Here is an 18,549-nt window from a genome sequence, read left to right as displayed (position 1 = left end):
AGGCCTAGATTAGAACTGATAGAGGGCCCAAGAGGTTGATAACCCGGATTACTCATGCTACTCAACATTATACACTGACTTCTGACATATTATCTGTTTTTGTTCAATATTTTGAGAATATCTATATGGCTGGTAACCTCTCAGAAACAGGTGTGCATTTTTTATGGATTTACTAATACCTGAATTATCTGATGATGCTAGGACTAGGCTAGATGCCCCTATCCAAGATGCTGAAATACTTGCAGTCATTAAACAATTGAAATTAGCTAAATATTCAGGTCCAGTTTGGTTCAGTCCAGAGTTTTACAGGTTTTTGGGGCCCTCTTTGGTTGACCCGCTAAATCGTATGTTTCAAGCCATTAGTGACAGGGGGTATTTTGATAGTGGTCACAATTTAGCAACAAAAGTATTGTTGCCCAAGCCAGGCAAGGATGTGGGGAATCCAGAGGCCTATAGGCTATTTTGCTATTAACTGCAGCACTGAACACGATTATTCAAGAGGTGTTCAGTAGGGACCAAGCAGGCTTTATTAAAGGTAGACTATTTATAACCTATTAAAAGCGGTACTAGCACTCCAGTCTTCAGTAGTCAACAATCCTGATGGGATACTTGCAGGGCCGGAGGAACCACTAGGCGAGCTAGGCCTGTGCCTAGGGCACCGAGGCTTAGGGGGCGCTGAGGCAGGCAGCAGAATTTTGAAAGGGCAAAAAGTGCCCTTTCAAAATTCTGCCAGCCCCCAACTCACCCTGCCTCCCCCCCCCAGTGCCACCCTCCGGCCGCCCCCCCCCCGGTGGTCCAGCAGAGGGCCCGGGAGCGATCTGCCTGGGAATACTGATGCCAGGTGGGGTTTGTTTGTTTTTTAAGCATAATTTAAGCATGAAGACTAGAATAGTTCCAATCTGAAACGGTTTTGCTTTTTTTTTAAGCCTTTAGAAAATGTATATTTTTAAATGAGTAAGACTGGAATCTTACCATTTAAAAGGGAAGCTGACTAAGGATGTCTTTCTGTTCCATATCTCCCACATGAATAATCATATGACTGAAAGTTTGAAGAAAAACACTTGCTTTATTGTCTGAAAGCGTAAAACAAGAGAAGCGGTATGGTGTGGGTGGCTGTCCCTTGGGAGGACAGAACCTGAAGGAAGGGTGTCATTTCGCCTTCTGATAGGAATGTGGTTTTCTTATTTAACGGTTGGGAGCATCACTGAAAAATGCAAGTCTGAAAGCAAGGTGCTTCTGTGAGAGTGTAATGTGTATATGAGACAGGGAGGGTGCTTCTGTATGTGTGTGGTGTATGTGTGAATCAGGGAGGGTGCTTGTTTGTGTCAATGTATGTGTGCAAGAGAGATGGAGCATGTTTTTGGCTGGCTTGTGGCTGTGAGAGAGGGCAAGTGTGTGATTGAGCCTGTTTGTAAGTGCGATAGAACATGTGTGTGATTGAGAGCTTGTGTGTAAGTCAAATAGAGAGAACATGTGTGTGATTGAAATCCTGTGTGTAAGAGGGAGCAAGAGCATTGTGTGTTTGAGAGAGACTGGCCAGAGAGGTGACGTGTGTATGTGTGAGACTGATCAGGGAGATGACTGGTATGTGTGTGCTTGTGTATGTGTGTGAGAGAGAGAGAGACTGGTTGGGGAGGTGATTGGTCTGTGAGAGATAGAAACTGGTCCTGAGGGTGTGACTGGTATGTGTGTGTGTGTGTGTGTGTGTGTGTGTGTGTGTGTGTGAGTGAGAGAGAGAAGAGACTGGTTGTGGTTCCCTAAGGAAGAGAACTGTGAGGACAGCTTCAGCAGCTACTGCTGCTTCTGGTGTGGCCTGGAAGGGAAAGGAGTAGGTGAACTGCTGGAGAGGGTAAGTAAAAGTGGCTTTTTATGTTCATTTTTCTTGATTGACTACCATTTTAATTATTGGGTAGTATGTGATGTGTCTGCTGTTTGAAATATTTTATTGGTGTTTGGTAAAGCTTTCAAAATTTGCATGAGTCTTTAATTATTGGATATTCTATTCATCAGCTGTTTTGAAATTATTTTATTTGTATGATTTTATAATTATGATTAATGATTTACATATCTTGATTTTATTGATTTGTTTCACGAGGAATGGTGACATTTTTGTTTTTCCATTGTTACACTGTATAGAGTCTGGCGTGATGCGTTTTACAGTTTAGTTTTTGTCTGCACAAATGGCTTTATTCTGTATTTGGTGAGAGTTTGTGTTCTGCATGCAAAGACTGAGATGAAGCATTCTTTTAACATGTGGTTTCTCTGTAGGGATCTGTAGTAGCTTAGCCTGTTCTGTTTTCCTGATAGGAGGTGTATTGATATTTTAGATTTTGGTGTAATATTTGTGGTATTCTTTTTTATAGGTAGGGCTGTTATTCATTGAGTGTTGGCAGATAGTACTGTGTTGATATGGGAGGACCATACCGAAATATATCACAATAGGTATGATGCCATATGAATTCCAAGATGCAAAGTTTTCTTGTTGGCATCACAACAGTGCATGAAATTATCACAACAACTTGTATATTAATTTTACCTCAGAATGTCATTTTTCATGTAAAATATGTTATAAATGCATAATTTAAAACTGTGTATGGGGAGGGGGCGCCAGACTGTAAGGTTTGCCTAAGGTGCCTATTCCTAATACTCTTGCACCAGCCCTGGATACTTGTCAGCCTTGATGCTGCTAAAGCCTTTGATTATGTGAAGTGGCCATTTCTATTGAATGTGCTGGAACAATTTGGTCTTGGGGAACATTTTGTTGGCTGAGTAAAGCTGTTATATCATCAGCCTCAGGGTCAGATTTTGGTAAATGGATTGCTATCAGAGGCTTTCCCTCTGGGCAGAGGTACCAGGCAGGGGTAACCTTTGTCACCCCTGCTCTTTGTCCTCTTCCTGGAACCTTTGGCTATTAAATTGCATAATATGAATTCTTTTAAGGGTATCCAATTCCAGAACAAACATGTGAAAATGGGATTTTTTGCAGATGTCATGATGTTATTCATTGGTAATCCTAGGGTATCTCTGAGGGACGTCTTAAGAGTTATAGAATTATTTGGGAATTTTGCTGGTTTACGAATTAACTATGATAAATCTGAAGCCCTTCCCCTGGATAATTCCTTTCCTGATAAATGGTATGGTGAATTTCCACTGACTTGGGCTAAGAATAGTCTCCATTATTTGGGAATTAATTTAGTTACTCAGGACTCTGTGCTGTATGATATCAATCTGTAACATATGCACAGAACTAAAGTGTCCTCAGTTTTACGGTTACCCTTTCTGATCTTGGTGGACAACTGCAATTTTTTACCAGGCCAAGATTGTGGTATTTTCAGGGAATGGGCTAAGACAGATTTTTGTAATTTATCTCAATAGTTGATAATAACCTGATGTCTCTTCATTCGTTTCAATAATTACAGACCGACTGGGGTTCCTGAATAAACAATTCTTTGCTTATTTGCAGGGGCGGCACTATTGCCTCCAATTATGCAAAGGGAATCTGAGCTTGCTATCTCTGTCTAATGCTGAGGATACATTCTTATACACCACTCCGAAATTTAATAACATTGAAATCTAGGTTAGTCATTTGAAAATTGGTCTGCCAGATCCTTATTTGGTCCACTTAGCTGGAAAATGGAGTAAGGATTTTGAGGTCTTAGTGGATCTGGTAGATTTGAAACTGGCATTTTTCTGGATATATAGACACCTTTTTTCCGCTTCCTTGTGAGGTATTCAATTTAAATTATTACATAGGACCTACATATCCAGAGCCTTGGGAGCTAGTATGCAATTATGGGAGTCAGATCTTTGCATCAAATATAATGTGCAAGTGGGAACTTTATGTCACATGTTTATGGGATGTGTTAAATTGCATAGTTATCAGAGGCAGATCTGTGGGTTACTGGATCAAACTATGAGATATGGAATCACATGGTCAGGATCACTCTTCTATTTGCATTTAGTGGACAAGGGTTCACAATTGCCTCAAGGGGAAAGAAAAGTTTTATGTGTGGCTATTGTGTTAGCAAAGAAGCAAATTTTACTCCATTGGAAAACGGAGATTCTACCCACTGTAGGGGCATGAAGGATTTAATGTTACAGATGGCACAATTGGAATTATTGAGGCGATAGTCTATAAAGCACCCTAAGCAACACCTCATGCTGAGAGGGTATTTCCCCTTATGGGAGAAAATTATTAAACTGTTTTAAAAAGTTTGTAAAGAATCAGCTAGGTGTGTTATGTATGTGTATGTATGGATGTGTGTGTGTGGTATGAGGGTGAGGGAGGGATCTGTCTGGGGGTGGGTTTATATTGAATCCTCCCTTCCAGGAGACATGTAAACAAATCTCAGAGAATAATTTGTTCTGGGGGTTTTTTTCTTCTTTCTTTTCTTTTTCCTTGTTTCTATGTGGTCAGGTAGTCTGAGTATTTGTATTAATATTCTTGGCTGATGTCATTGTCAAGGTTGAGGTAAGACTGTATTGTTATTTCTCTGTGATTTGGATAAAACAGATTTACAAAAAAAAAGGGAAAAAGGAAAATCGGTTGTCCTCCTATTTGATTGTGGTAAATGGTAATGGCACCAAAGTGCATTTTTATTAATGCAGTTAAGAAACCCGATGAAAGACTGACAACCATAGGTGAAAGGGTACGGAGAATCTGCCTGACACCAAGTGAAACTCTCCATTTAAATCCAAACAATGGATGACTTCCTGGCCAACACCATGGAGTTCTTAAATTCCTTGGGAAGCAATAAAGATGAAACTACTGAGCGCTCAACCTCTATGACAGAAAATTGAGTGAGAGCGTTTGGTGATATAAACAATCCTCCTCCTGCATTAGCAGGAATGGACCAACTCCCAGAATAATCAGAGGGTGGATTAACAATTGGATGAGATAGGAGAACTACTCCATGATTTAGACATGCTGGAGAGATGAGGATAAAGTTTGCCCTATCCTCAGAGTGCATTCTGGGCCATCCATCCAGAATGGTCCTGTATTTGCTTCATAATGTGGGGAACCCTTGATCTCCCATTAGATGGCCATAGATCCCTGCCTCATAGATGATAGGTGATGGGACAGACCATTTCCAGAAACACTTTCCCCTGAGGATGTCTGCAATGGTTCAGTCCTTGTCCAGAAGGTGGGGAGGGGAAATCAATCTTTAGTGTGTGTGGTCAGTTTAGTTTTGGTTTTAAAGGGTAAGGAGCTGTTTGCTGTGCTGTTTGTTGGATTAGAAGATTGCTCAGTTCCAGTGCATACCTTGCCTGGTAAGGGCTATCCTGCCCTGTGGTTAGAAAGGACTTTAGTAAGACGTTTTTCCAGAGTTTTGGTTGTGCCCTGGATGAATCCTGATCCAGCCAGTGAGGCAAACCCCATAACCGAAGGATAGGAGGGAAAAGACCTGTATATATTTTTCTAACCAGTAAAAAGACTACAATGACTTCTCACCCAGTGGTAAAGTTTTTTGAATGTTTAAGAGTTGCATTTTGGTGAGGTTTATGTACTAGGGATGTGAATCGTTTTTTGACAATTTAAAAAATCGTCCGATATTTTTTAAATCGTCAAAAATCGTTAGAGTTTGCGATACAATAGAAATTCCCCCGATTTATCGTGAAAAATCGTAAATCGGGGATTTGGGGGGAGGGCGGGAAAACCGGCACACCAAAACAACCCCTAAACCCACCCCGACCCTTTAAAACTAAACCCTTACCTTCCCCCACCCTCCTGAACCCCCCCAAAACTTTTTACAAGTACCTGGTGGTCCAGTGGAAGCCCCGAGACCGATCTCCCGCTCTCGGGCCATTGGTGCCATTTTGATGCCACTAATAAAAATGGCGCCGATGGCCCGATAAAAAAAAACCCTACCGACCCTTTAAAAATTGACCCCTTAGCTTCCCCCACCCTCCCGACCCCCCCAAAAACGTTTTAAAATTACCTGGTGGTCCAGTGTGGGCACGGGGAGCGATCTCCCGCTCTCAGGCCATCCACTTCCACTAATAAAAATGGCGCCGATGGCCCTTTGCCCTTACCATTCTTTATCCTTCCCTAACCTCATACCTAAATTTCCTAGAATCCCTATTTTCTCCAGCTTTGTTTAACTTAGTTCAGTTAAGTTGCACCTAAATGATTGTTTTGATTTAATTACTCCTACTTGTTTTATGTTCAATTACCTATATTTTAACCATTGTTAAATGTATAACGCTCCTAAATGATTGTTTTGACTTAATTACTCCTACTTGTTTTATGTTCAATTACCTATATTTTAACCATTGTTAAATGTATAACGCTCCGGCGTAAGTTCCTGTTCTCTGTACACTGACGTGATATCTCTGATGAGCGGCGGTATATAAAAAACTATAAATAAAATAAAATAAATAAATAAATGTGACAGGGTATCCGTACCATTGGCCGGCCCCTGTACATGGTAGGAGCACTGGATGGCCGGCCATGGCCCGCGCCATTTTTAAAGATGGCGCCGGCCATCCAGTGCTCCTACCATGTGACAGGGGCCGGCCAATGGCAAGGATACCCTGTCACATGGTAAGGGCAAAGGGCCATCGCGCCATTTTTATTAGCGCAGTCGATGGCCTGAGAGCGGGAGATTACTCCCTGCACCCCGACTGGACCACCAGGTAATTTAAAAACGTTTTTGGGGGGGGTCGGGAGGGTGGGGGAAGCTAAGGGGTCAGTTTTTAAGGGTCGGGGTGGGGTTTTTGTTGATCGGATCGAGCACAGCCGATAAACAAAAACCCAATCAGGCCGGATGATAAAAATTTTAAGATTTGAATCGGAACCGGAACCGATCAGATTCCGGTTCCGATTCATATCTCTATTATGTACCATCCCTCCTCAGTGTGTGGTTGGGCTACAAGACATCTGCTGGAATTGAATAAAGGACCTTTTTCTCTAAGAGGTCAACTGCAAAGAAAATTCAAAAGAGAAGAGTTCAAGATCAATTGGGGACCCCAACTCCATCCTGGTGAACGCAGTACACAAGCTGGGGACTTCCGAGATTCTGTTGGACCACAAGTATTATACATTTTCAAGAGTAAGGGGAACCCCTCAATAGGGTTCTCTTCCCAGATGGGATGCTGTCCACTCAAACAAGTAAAGGAGTGAGCTGTTCCCAGAGAGTAGTGAAAAGGTAACCTGGACAGAGGGAAGAAGAGAGTGTTTCCCATGTATGCCCCAGATTGACCACTGATGTGAAGTACAAGTAACACATTGATTGGATGTTTATTTAATTTTTGCAAATCAAAATAAAGTTAATTTGAACACCCATATCATGTCCTGCCTGAGCCTACAGCATTAACATAATTAAAGGGTCGGTACACATATCCAAGGGATATACTGTATATACACCACCTGGGCCTTAAAGATTAAGACTTTCATCCATAGAAATAATCCATTCCTTGGGACTTGGTAAATTTGGGGAAGTGGTGAAAGAAGATAGCTCCCAGAGAAATTATTTTGTGTGCCCATCAGAGTGAAAATCCAAACAAAAGGGTTATAGTAGAATGAAAGAAACCTTTTAAACTTTCTTGTCACTTTTTGATACAAACAGGTCTATTGTTGGTCGTCCCCCAAAAGCCAAACCATCTGTTAGCCATTTCCTGGTCCAAAGATCACACCTGTGGTCAGACGATCTTGTGGAGGTGATTCGCTAACATGTCAGAAACTCTGAGAAGGTTTATTTCCTGAAGGGATGCCTCATGACTGAGAGCCCATTCTGAAAACCTTTCAGACTCCTGGCAGAGGGTCACAAATTATGTGTCTACTTTCTTGTTTCCAGAGACGACTATTTGATCATCGATTTGGATTAGAATGCTCTTTGCACTAGATGAAAGAACACTCTCAGAGAACATCTAAATGGCTCATTGTGCTAAGAGTTTTATCTGAGGAAAATATTCTGTTTCCAACTAAACTCCCTGAGGTGAGAAGAACCAATTATACCTGATAAGCCAGAATCTGAAGTGATGAACCCACTTCCAGGACCAATGGGAATAATCACTAATGTAGGGAAGACTTAATTCCAGAGGAACAAGCTTGGAGTGAGAAATGGTTGATGTAACTGAACCCAGAAAGAGCTGTGGCCCCGCTGGAGAGCTCTCATGTTTAGGCACCTCAGGAAACTAATTGCCCTGTTGCCACCATGAGACCTAAAACAACAAGTATTGCTCAGGCAGTGGTTTGGTCTGTGGTCAGCAAGATCTGGACCATTGCCAAGAGACTGATGGGAGGATTCTTTCCTCCACTGAATCCATCCCCCCTCAAAGCTAAAAAGTTTCAGGGCTGAAGGAGTTGAATAAACTTCTTCAGAGAGCCTAGGACCCCTGCCAAGATGGTATGATCACCATCCAGATGACTATTCCCTAGTGATGTATCGACACTATCGTCAATTATGAATTGAAAAACCTTGTGTTAGCCAGACCTCAAAACTTAGAACCTCAGAGAAAGATTGATTCAGATCCAGAGTGTACCTCCAGTGTCCTGCCTTGAAGAAGGCAGGGGGATGTGGATGACATCATCTTGAATTTGTCCCCAAATCTCCTGTTCAGCCTTCCCAACCCCCAAAGATTTTGGAAATGAGAAAGTAGCAGGAATAGACCTCTTTCTACACTCCTTAGGAGGAATAGGCCCTAATTCCTGTGGCTGAAGGAGTAACTCTACCTCCAGAAGAAATTGGATCAATTGAAATGGATTGAATTGAGGACTAAACAATGGCAGATGGGAGAACTATAAACAATAGCCCAACTCTGCAATCTGGAGGATCCAGTGGTCCTCAATGACTTTCCTTCAATTGTCAAAGAATAGCTGGAGACTTCCTTTTACTGGTGGAGATGGTGACTGAGATCCTAGGCCTGTCAAAAAACTGGGCTGTGGTTTAGACTATGTGGGGCCTTGAGCAGATGACTCTCAAAAGTGTGGCCTTTGACTAGAAGTTGCTATAGATGCATCACAAGTGACACGTCCTATCTTTTTAGTCATGTGCTACTTCTTAATCTAGGCAATAGTTACTCTGGTCTTGTCCCCTAGAGAATATCCTCGGACCATGAGCTCAACTGACCATAAGCCCCCAAGATTGTTGACTCTTAACAGCACATTGATAGCTTCAATGCTCCCCCCCAAGTAAGCTACGATGGTTTTCAGATAGATGACACAGCCATGTAAATACTGGACCATACAAGTAAATGAATCACAAAAGGAACATTCCATGTGGACTGTTGGAAGACTTCCTTCTTAAATGCTGGGGATCTTTCCCTAGCAGGGTGCTGGAAAAATAAAGGAACTGCTTTGCCTGCTTGAATGACCACTACATCACTTGGGCAGGAATGGCAGTTGGAATACCCCAAAACCAGGAAATTCTGTACAAATCAGTTTACCATGGAGAGCATGTCTTATCATCATAGATCCCTGTGAATGTGATGTACCGAGATCACTGTGAAATGATATCCCTCCAGATATTGAATCCACTCACCTTTCCCAAATTTTCCAGCATTCTGGAGAATGAGAGTCTGCTGATGGGAACGAAAGCTCTGGCAGGTCAGATAAAGGGGCTGAGGGAATCTCCACAGACCCTTCCTCAGAGCCTAATGGTAGAGGGACGCTGTCTCATGAAAAAGATTGCAATAGAGGCAGGAAACCTAGTGGTCCCAGAAGGGAAGAGTCTTGGGTGAGGGCTATTCTCCAATCATTCTCTGACTACTGTCTGGAATTTCTCCACAGTGGGAACAGATTGCCAACTAAGGCAGATTACCTCCCTTATCCAGTATCCCTAGAAGTCTTTGGCATGGAAGTGGAAGGCACTCCTTCTGATGAGAAATCTTCCTCCATCTTTGGACAGAAGAATTTGTAAGGTCCATTATAAAGGACCCCTTAAGATGTCCCTGGTAATTTAGACTTGGCACCTTCAGTGGAGGATGCTAACAGGATCCCTGCAGGTACTGCAATGAGTCATCTCACTGGTGTAGCATAGTCATGTCCATGGCCCTGAAGACTTTTATGACAGCAATGCTGGGACCTCCTGCATCGACAGTACCTGACTCTGCCGAAATACATTTTAAAGAGAGGTAGGATATACATTTGTGCAGTAGTATGGACAGAAAGAGACTGAGGGCCTCACGAGGCAGCGTGTGCATGAGAACTCCCACACATGCTCAGTAGTAAAACTTACCAAGCTAGAGAGAAGGATCTATTTGACACTGTTGGATGATGTCACCCATGTATCATGACTAATTCAGCTCTACTTGTCAATAGAAAACATTTCTAACAGTTTTACTGCTTTTCAGTGTTTTTATCAAATTTTATATTGAATATGCCATGAATTTAATGCAAATCTGCAAAGAGTTGTTTTTATTTGTCTTTATTAGTCCATTATCTCCATGCCTAACCTGAATTCCTGAGTAATATTAGCCATGATTTATTTACAACATTTGAGCTACTTTTCTATAGTACTACATCTTTCAAAACAGCTTACATGAAGCTTTCACTTGGTCTTCCACATATCTTACTTATCATCTGGTTTAATTTTCACAAAAGGAAATGTCACATAAATCTAATTATTATGAGTTGAATTTTATTCATGTAAATAGCTGTTCTAAAATAGCCTTGGGCTCAGTTCGCACAGAAGTACCAGTGGAACCCAATTATGTGCATGTTTTTATTCTAACTGGGGAAAGGTGTTTCAGGAGCTGAGGTTGGGATGGAATTGGAACTTATGCGCATACTTTTGGATTTTAAAATTATGTGCATAACTTATCCCTCACAACTTATTCCCTCTGAAGAGCAAGTACAAGTTTGTATCGGTGAGTTTAATCGTGTACCCGGCCAATTACCCACAAATTTTCAAAGGAAAACTAAGCACATATATTCACTTTGAAAATTTGGGTTAAAGTCTGTGCATAGCAGATATGCAGATTTACTCCATTGTGCAGAGTTATAAAATTGCTCTCCCTGTTCCTGGTTCTTCACGTGATTAGCTCACAGAATTATAAGATCTAGAAACTCTAGGGATGACTTACGCCTGGATTCACTATTCGCGTGGTACCAGGGGTCGGGGAGGCAAAGCGGGGGAGGGGGGAGGGGGGGGACTGCGAAAGCCGGAGTGCGCTGGCTGCCGGCTTTCACACCGAATAACTATACCATAAAAGGTATAGTTATATACCATATATACCATAAAAGGTATAGTTATTTGGCGCGAAACTGGCGACGATAAGGGTCCTTACCTTTCGCCGCCAGCGATGTCTCTGCAGCATCTGTCCCAGCGCCACCCCGACTCCTCCTCTTCCGGGGTCGACTCCACCTGGATCACCCTATCGCACGTGAAAAGTGCCTTTTCACGTGCGAAAGCTATTGGAAATGACCCCCTTAGACCTTTAACACCGTCAGTATATAGCATGCTCTAACTTATATGGTATTGTGCTACAGAATATATTTATATATTGTGCTACAGAATATATTTATATATATTTATCACAATCTTAATGTAGTGTTTAACAAAATAATTTAAGTAGCCAAATATCTGAAGGTATCAAACCTTGCAGCAGTTTTATGCTACAAAAAAGATATTAACACGGATGTACTTCACTGCATCATTTTCGCATACCTCTAAAATTTGCAAATATAGGCCCTCCAAGAGAGTAATTTGCATGCAAAATATTGCTTTAGTTGCGGAACTGGCCCATTGTAACTCTCCATTGTAAAATTGCCCATCTGATATACAAGTATAACCTGTATGCATATACGTTTATCTGCATCAAGCAGAGGCGTTACCAGGGCTATACCCATTCATTTGCATTTTTCAAAAGTATAGGTATAACTTGTCTCAGGAAAATCCTGTATGCAAATTAGCAGGTGAAATTGTGTACAGGTAGTTTTGATGGGATAGTTCTCAAAAGGAAAGTATGAAAAACTAATGTATTAAATTGAAAATGTAAGTAGGCTGAAACAAAATTAACCCTTTCATGTTCTTAGTTGATCAGACTGCTTCCTCAAGCCTGCCTAATTAATAATATGCAACGAACATTGGAAAGGCAGACTTTACAGCAGGGCCATTATAGAAAGAAGCATTTGAGAAATTAGGTTTAATATGTATGAGTTGAGAAGAGTAAGCATAAACATGGCAGAGCAAAAAAAAAAGAAAGCTATACAGAAAGTTGGGTTTCATTAAATAAAGGTGAAAGAATGTGACTACACAAGCTATAGGTGGGGCACAGCACTGATTTAAAATAGGGTGAAAGTGTTGCAGTCTGAGAAGCTGCAGTCCAGGTGTGAACCCTTGAGCCGAACTACCCTGAAGGCAGAGTAGGTCGGGAGGCGGAGCCACAGGCAAAGGTCTTCACCCGGGAACCAGGAACCCCCCAGGAGGAGCCCGTAGGGTCCTAGAACCTTGGGACTTAGGAGCACAGCACAGTCTCTATTGCAAGGATGCCTGGGCAAGGGTAAATCACAGAGTCCAGTAAACAGGGGCCTGGAAGGCCTGGTGAAGGCAGAGCGGTCAGAGAGTGTCCCTGGCCTATTGAAAGGAAACAGTCTGAGCACAGGCCCGGGGTCTGAAGTAACCCGTGGAGCGGAGCAGGTAGGAGACAGGATCGGAGTCTGTAGCGTGTAGAGGGCTGACCAGTAGAAGGCAGGACTTGAGTCTGTAGTGTGCAACGGAGCTGGAACAGGAGGCGAGCAGGAATGGAGACGAACCCAAGTCAGGCTGGCAGCTGAAGCAGCAGTCTCAGGAATAGCGGAGGTCGGGGCTGGCGGCAGGCAGAAGCGAAGTCGGGCACAAGCTGAGGTCAAGGCAGGCGGCAGGCAGAAGCGAAGTTGGGCACAAGCTGAGGTCAAGGCAGGCGGCAGGCAGAAGCGAAGTTGGGCACAAGCTGAGGTCAATGCAGGCGGCAGGCAGAAGCGAATTCAGGAACAAGCTGAGGTCAAGGCAGGCAGAAGCGAAGTCAGGAACAAGCTGAGGTCAACCGGAAAGCAGGACAGCAGAAGTGCAACTAAGAACTACTAGCAGTAGCGACCCTCGTTGCAAGGCAATGAGAAGGCAGGTGAATGCTGGTTAAATCGGGCTTGGGGCGTGGCGTCATTAACCCAGGCGGGACCAGACTTCCGGCTGCCATGCGTCCAAAATGCGCGTCCTTGCGCGCGCGCGTGGCAGCAGCGAGCTGATCGAACAATAGCGGACGCCCTGGAGGCCCAGAGAAGCCGCGGACGCGGCGTGCCCCCCGTCGGAGGTGAGCCCCAAGCATAGCAGCTAGAGGGGAAGCGGTAGAGACCGCAACAGAAAGAGAAAAAAATGAAGCCATTTAGAAAAGAAGATGAGAGAGAATTAGGAGATGAATTCCAACTGGTGGAGATGAGAGCAGCAAATGAGAAAAGAAGGACATGTTAGAAAAGGGAGATGGGGTGGTGCTGTTTTTGAGCAATATTTTATGGTACAATTAAATCTGGTTAATGAAGTACAGAGATCTTATAGCATTATTGGTGCCAGAGAAAAAGGAATGATTTGCAGGTTGTTATACCTTTTATTTGACTATCATAACAATTCCTGATACTAACAGCTCGATCCAGTATCGTCCGCTCGAGGATTGCCCGTCTGTAACGTGCTCGTAGCGCACAATTCGGGCGCGCAAGGCAGTTCGGCGATACAGTGTCCAGTTTCACGCGTCCGTATCGCTTCTGAAAACAGACGCATAACCCTTTCCGCACCCGGCATGTAAATGAACGAAAAAGCTGTATAATGAAGGAATTAGCTATTCCCCTGCGATACTGTAACGGGCGCTGATATTATCTCCTCCGTAACCCGCTGTTCTGCCGCGGCCTTAACCTGCTAGTTTACCGCCTCCCCCTAGTAGGAGTTAGTGTAGTGTAGTGTAGGGTAAAAACATTGCTTACCCGCCCTGGTCCCGTCCGGTCTCCTGCAGCCCCGTCCGGACCGGACGGGGCTGCAGGAGACCGGACGGGACCAGGGCAAAAAAAAACAAACGAAAAAGTAGCAAGGCTCGGGCCTGCTATGGTAAGTGTAAAAAGTGTAAAAAACAAAAAACCTGTGTGTTATATAAAAAAATAAAACAATTTTAAATACCTGTCGGAGGGCCGTGGGTCCAGGCGGCCGGTGGGCGGCGGGCAGCCATCAGCGGCATCCGGTAGTCCCTTCTCCCTTCCAAAATCGCCAAAATCGCCAAAATCGCACGGGCGGGTCGGCAGCGGGGGGGGGGGGGGGCGGCAGCAGGATCCGGGAGCGGCGGGTAGGCAGCAGCGGGGTCCGGGGGGTCCGGGGCAGCGGCAGCGGGGGGGGGGGGGGGCGGCAGCAGGATCCGGGAGCGGCGGGTAGGCAGCAGCGGGGTCTGGGGGTGGCAGCGAGATCCGGGGAGCCAGCAGCGGCAGCATGTTCGATCGCGCAGGCAGGTAGGTGGCAAAGTAAAGATGGCCGCCTGCACGGGAAAATCGTGCAATTGGCCGCTGAAGACGTGACGTCACGACGTTTGGCGTCACGGGGTGTGACGTCACGTCTTCAGCGGCCAATTGCACGATTTTCCCGTGCTGGCGGCCATCTTTACTTTGCCACCTACCTGCCTGCGCGATCGAACATGCTGCCGCTGCTGGCTCCCCGGATCTCGCTGCCACCCCCGGACCCCGCCGCTCCCGGACCCTGCTGCCGCCCCCCCGCTGCGGCTGCCCCGGCCCCCCCGGCCCCCGCTGCTGCCTCCCCGCCGCTCCCGGATCCTGCTGCCGCCCCCCCCCCCGCTGCCGACCCGCCCGTGCGATTTTGGCGATTTTGGCGATTTTGGCGATTTTGGAAGGGAGAAGGGACTACCGGATGCCGCTGATGGCTGCCCGCCGCCCACCGGCCGCCTGGACCCACGGCCCTCCGACAGGTATTTAAAATTGTTTTATTTTTTTATATAACACACAGGTTTTTTGTTTTTTACACTTTTTAAACTTTTTTACACTTCCTGGTGCCTGTCATTTCAAATGTCATTTGAAATGACAGGTACCAGCGCACCCAGGTTACTGTATAGGCGCTGTTACAGCGCCTATACAGTAAAATGGGTTGCGCGGGCATAACCCTTCCCTAACGCTTCACAGCCGCGGCATGCATTTGCATGCGATTAGAGGAGAGTATCGGGGAGTTAGTGAAGAGAACTGTGCGTGCGGGGAGGAAGGGTGCGCCTGACACTACCTCACTGTTTTTACCGCGGCCTTACTGGATCGAGCCGTAAGTAAGTTACTTCTTCAGATGAGAACATTTGAAGAAGAGACGCATGTGGATGTATCATCTAGAGCAGAAGAATGCTGCTGGTAGTAATGAATCATTTCTTGGGTAATACCATCAGCAATACTATCGCACTTTCACAGAGAGTTCAGTGTTATAGAGGTGCTTCCTCATGGACTTCAGTATCAAGCATTTCAATATAAGGTTGTTTTTCCATTCTTCTCAGTCTCCAAGAGAGGAAGAGTCCAACTCCCTCCTTCTGACAATATAGCCAATTTTAAAGAAAAAGGCAAAATCAACATGAAAGGCAGGCTAGAGATCTTGAATTAAATTAAAGACATTTTCCCCAGCAATATATATTTCCCGACTATTGGTAGTTCTTGTTTTCTCCTTTATGTTAATAGAAAAGTCTTTTCTTTTGCAGGCCTATTTCCTGAATAAACTTCCAGATCTGACACCTTTAAATAATAACTTATTATACCTTAACCTGTCATTCAATGATTTAGCACAATTTCCAAGACAGGTAAGCAACTACCATGGACATTGTCTATGTCTCCAGGAATTTTAATCATGATATGATGTTGCAATGTGGCAGAACATAATTTTCAATTTTTTGTGGCAAGCTAAGCCTTAGCAATAATGAACTGTACTTTACCACAGTGAACTGTATGTTGTGCAGCATGAAAACCTAATCTTATGTTGTATTTACGTACTGTATAGAGTTTTTGTATTATTTTGTCTTATATGTGTTGCGCTGGAGGTGGACCCTTGGCCTGGAGCAGGTTTGTACGGCCCTCCGGTCGGACCCGGAGAGCACCGGCCATCAGGAGGCGGAGCACAGGAGGAGACAGAGGCTAGCTGAAGCTTCGCCAATAGCAACCCAGGGTTCCCTCAGGTTGAGCCTTTGGTTACCCGGGCCGCCTAGTCTTAGGTGGGTTTCACAGGGTCTCGCAGGGGTGTGCCCACTACGAACAAGGGTGTGCGGTCGATGTTCAGGCTAGGAAGTCCAGAGGTCGCAGGAGGCCAGAAGAGAGTGTCCAAGTGGATAGCGAGGATCAAGGCCAGAGTATCAGTCCAGAATCGTCAGCCAAAGCAGGGGTCGATACCTTTAGTCAATCCGGGAGTAGTCAGGTCAGGCAGAGGTCAGGTTCCAGGCAGCGGACAGACATGGTCAGTGAACAGGCAGAGGTCAAGATCTGGGCAGCAGACAGACAAGGTCAGGAGCAAGCAAAGGTCAGTACCGTGAGATCAGTCCAAAGGGTACTACCAGGAATGGAGAGACGAAGGAGCAGGAGATGCAGGAACAGGAGACGCTGGAACAGGAGACACTAGAACAGGAGACACTAGAACAGGCAAACTAGACAACACCAGAATAAATGACCCGATTTCCAAGGCAGGGATCATGGGTCTGAGCCCTGCCTTATATATGGTGGTTCTGTGATGTCATCAGTGTGCGCCTCCCGGGGTTTTCCCGCACTTGGCCCTTTAAAGGGCTGCAGGTTGGCTGCGCACGTGCCTAGGGGCGGGGCCGAGGACGTCAAGGAGTTGGAACCCGATGGGAGCTCTGCTGTGAGGCCTGTACAGGAGACTGAGAGCAGGGGAGCCAGGGATGCCGCAAACTGGCTGCGGCTGCAGAGGAGGGGAGCCCGGGACTCGTGAGTAGGGCCAGCCGCTGAGCAGATGCAGCCGGGACACGCAACAGTACCCCCCTTCTAGGCCTCCCCCTTACCGGCCTGGGCTTTTCAAGATGAGCCCGATGGAATTCCAACAGGAGATCCTTGTCATAGATGTGGGAGGGCTCCCACCAGTTCTCCTCCGGTCCGAAGCCCTCCCACGACAGGAGATATTCGCAATGGCCTTTCCGTTGTCTGACATCCAATACTTCCTTTACTTGTAAGGTGTTCAGTATCATGCTGAGTAGGTGCAGGAGGCCTTCGGGAAGGCCAAGACAGAATTAGCGGCTTTAAAAGGGACACGTGAAACGTGTTGTGAATCCCCAGGGAAGCGGGGAGCTGTAACTGATATGTGACCGCTCCTATGCGCCGGATAATCGGAAAGGGTCCGATGAACCTAGGAGCCAGTCTTTGTGAGGGAAGGCATAGCCTGATATGTTTTATGCTCAACCAAACCTTCTGGCCAGAACAGGGGTGCGGTACGACGATGAGTGTCCGTGAATTGTTTGGCCCACTCGGCCGCCTGGGTCAGTCTTTCCTTGACTTGATTGCATATTTGCCGTATTGTCTGTGCAGTAGACTGTGCTGCAGGTGAGGGAACAGAAAGTGGCACAGGTAGAGGCAGGCATGGCTGGCGGCCAAAGACCACAGAAAAGGGTGATGCGTCAGTAGCATAGGTGACATGCGTATTGTGGGATAACTTGGCCCATGGCAAGAGGTTTGCCCAGTTATCCTGTAGATCATTGACATAAGATCTTAAGAATATTTTCAGGGAGCGGTTTGTCCTCTCGGCTTGTCCATTCGCTTGAGGGTGGTAGGTCGACGTCAGAGTCAGAGTATTATTAAACATTTTACAAAGTGACGGCCAGTACTTGGCGGCGAATTGTGGCCCTCGATCAGAAACAATCTCTTTGGGTAACCCATATAAGTGGAATATGTGGATTAAGAAGAGTTTTGCCAGTTCAGGAGCCGAGGGGAGGCTTGGAAGTAGAATAAAATGTGCCATCTTTGAAAAGCGGTCAATAACAACCCAAATGACCAAGTTGCCCTTTGATGGGGGGCACCTAGACGATGAAGTCAGTAGAGAAGCTTGACCAGGGTTCGGTGGAAGCCAGAAGAGGTTGGAGGAGTCCCCATGGATGGCCAGTCGGGGGCTTTTGCTGTGCACAGATAGGACAAGAGTCCACATAACTACGGGAGTCTTTAACCATGCTGGGCCACCAGTAGTGTCTTCTTAATATCTCGAGGGTCCGAGCACGGCCGGAATGGCCGGCCAATTTTGAATTGTGGGCCCAGCGAAGGACGCACTCCCAGAGTCAGCGTGGGACCACCGTCTTCCTGGATGGTACAGTGGTGGTAACAGCGAGGGATATGCATGCTGGATCTGTAATGTGTCTAGGAGACTCGGGCGTATCTTCTGGTTCAAGGGAGCGAGAGAGAGCATCCGCTCAGGTATTCTTCGCTGCTGGGTGGTAGTGGAGTTCGAAGTGGAATCGTTTGAAGAACAGCGCCCAGCGGACCTCTCTTGGGTTCAAGAACTGGGCTTCCTTTAAGTGTTCGAGGTTCTTGTGATCTGTAAATATCGTGAATTTATGTTGCACTTCTTCTAACCAGGGGTGCCATTCTTGAAGGGACAATTTCACAGCTAAGAGTTCACGATCCCC

The 18,549-nt window shown here is 45.6% G+C and overlaps 1 protein-coding gene across 2 annotated transcripts in view; it reads left to right on the top strand.

Annotated features, from left to right (window-relative positions):
- Window positions 1-18,549, top strand: part of LRRC63 (leucine rich repeat containing 63) — a 149,678-nt gene that overhangs the window by 82,494 nt on the left and 48,635 nt on the right. For both annotated transcript variants that reach the window (XM_029601724.1, XM_029601722.1), the window contains exon 7: window positions 15,637-15,735. In XM_029601724.1, coding sequence (XP_029457584.1) covers window positions 15,637-15,735 — 99 coding nt within the window. The remainder of the gene's footprint in view (window positions 1-15,636; window positions 15,736-18,549) is intronic.

Source organism: Rhinatrema bivittatum, chromosome 5, assembly GCF_901001135.1.
Source record: "Rhinatrema bivittatum chromosome 5, aRhiBiv1.1, whole genome shotgun sequence".
Taxonomy (NCBI): domain Eukaryota; kingdom Metazoa; phylum Chordata; class Amphibia; order Gymnophiona; family Rhinatrematidae; genus Rhinatrema; species Rhinatrema bivittatum.
Note: the sequence above shows the minus strand (reverse complement) of the source record. Positions and strands in the feature narration are given on the sequence as shown.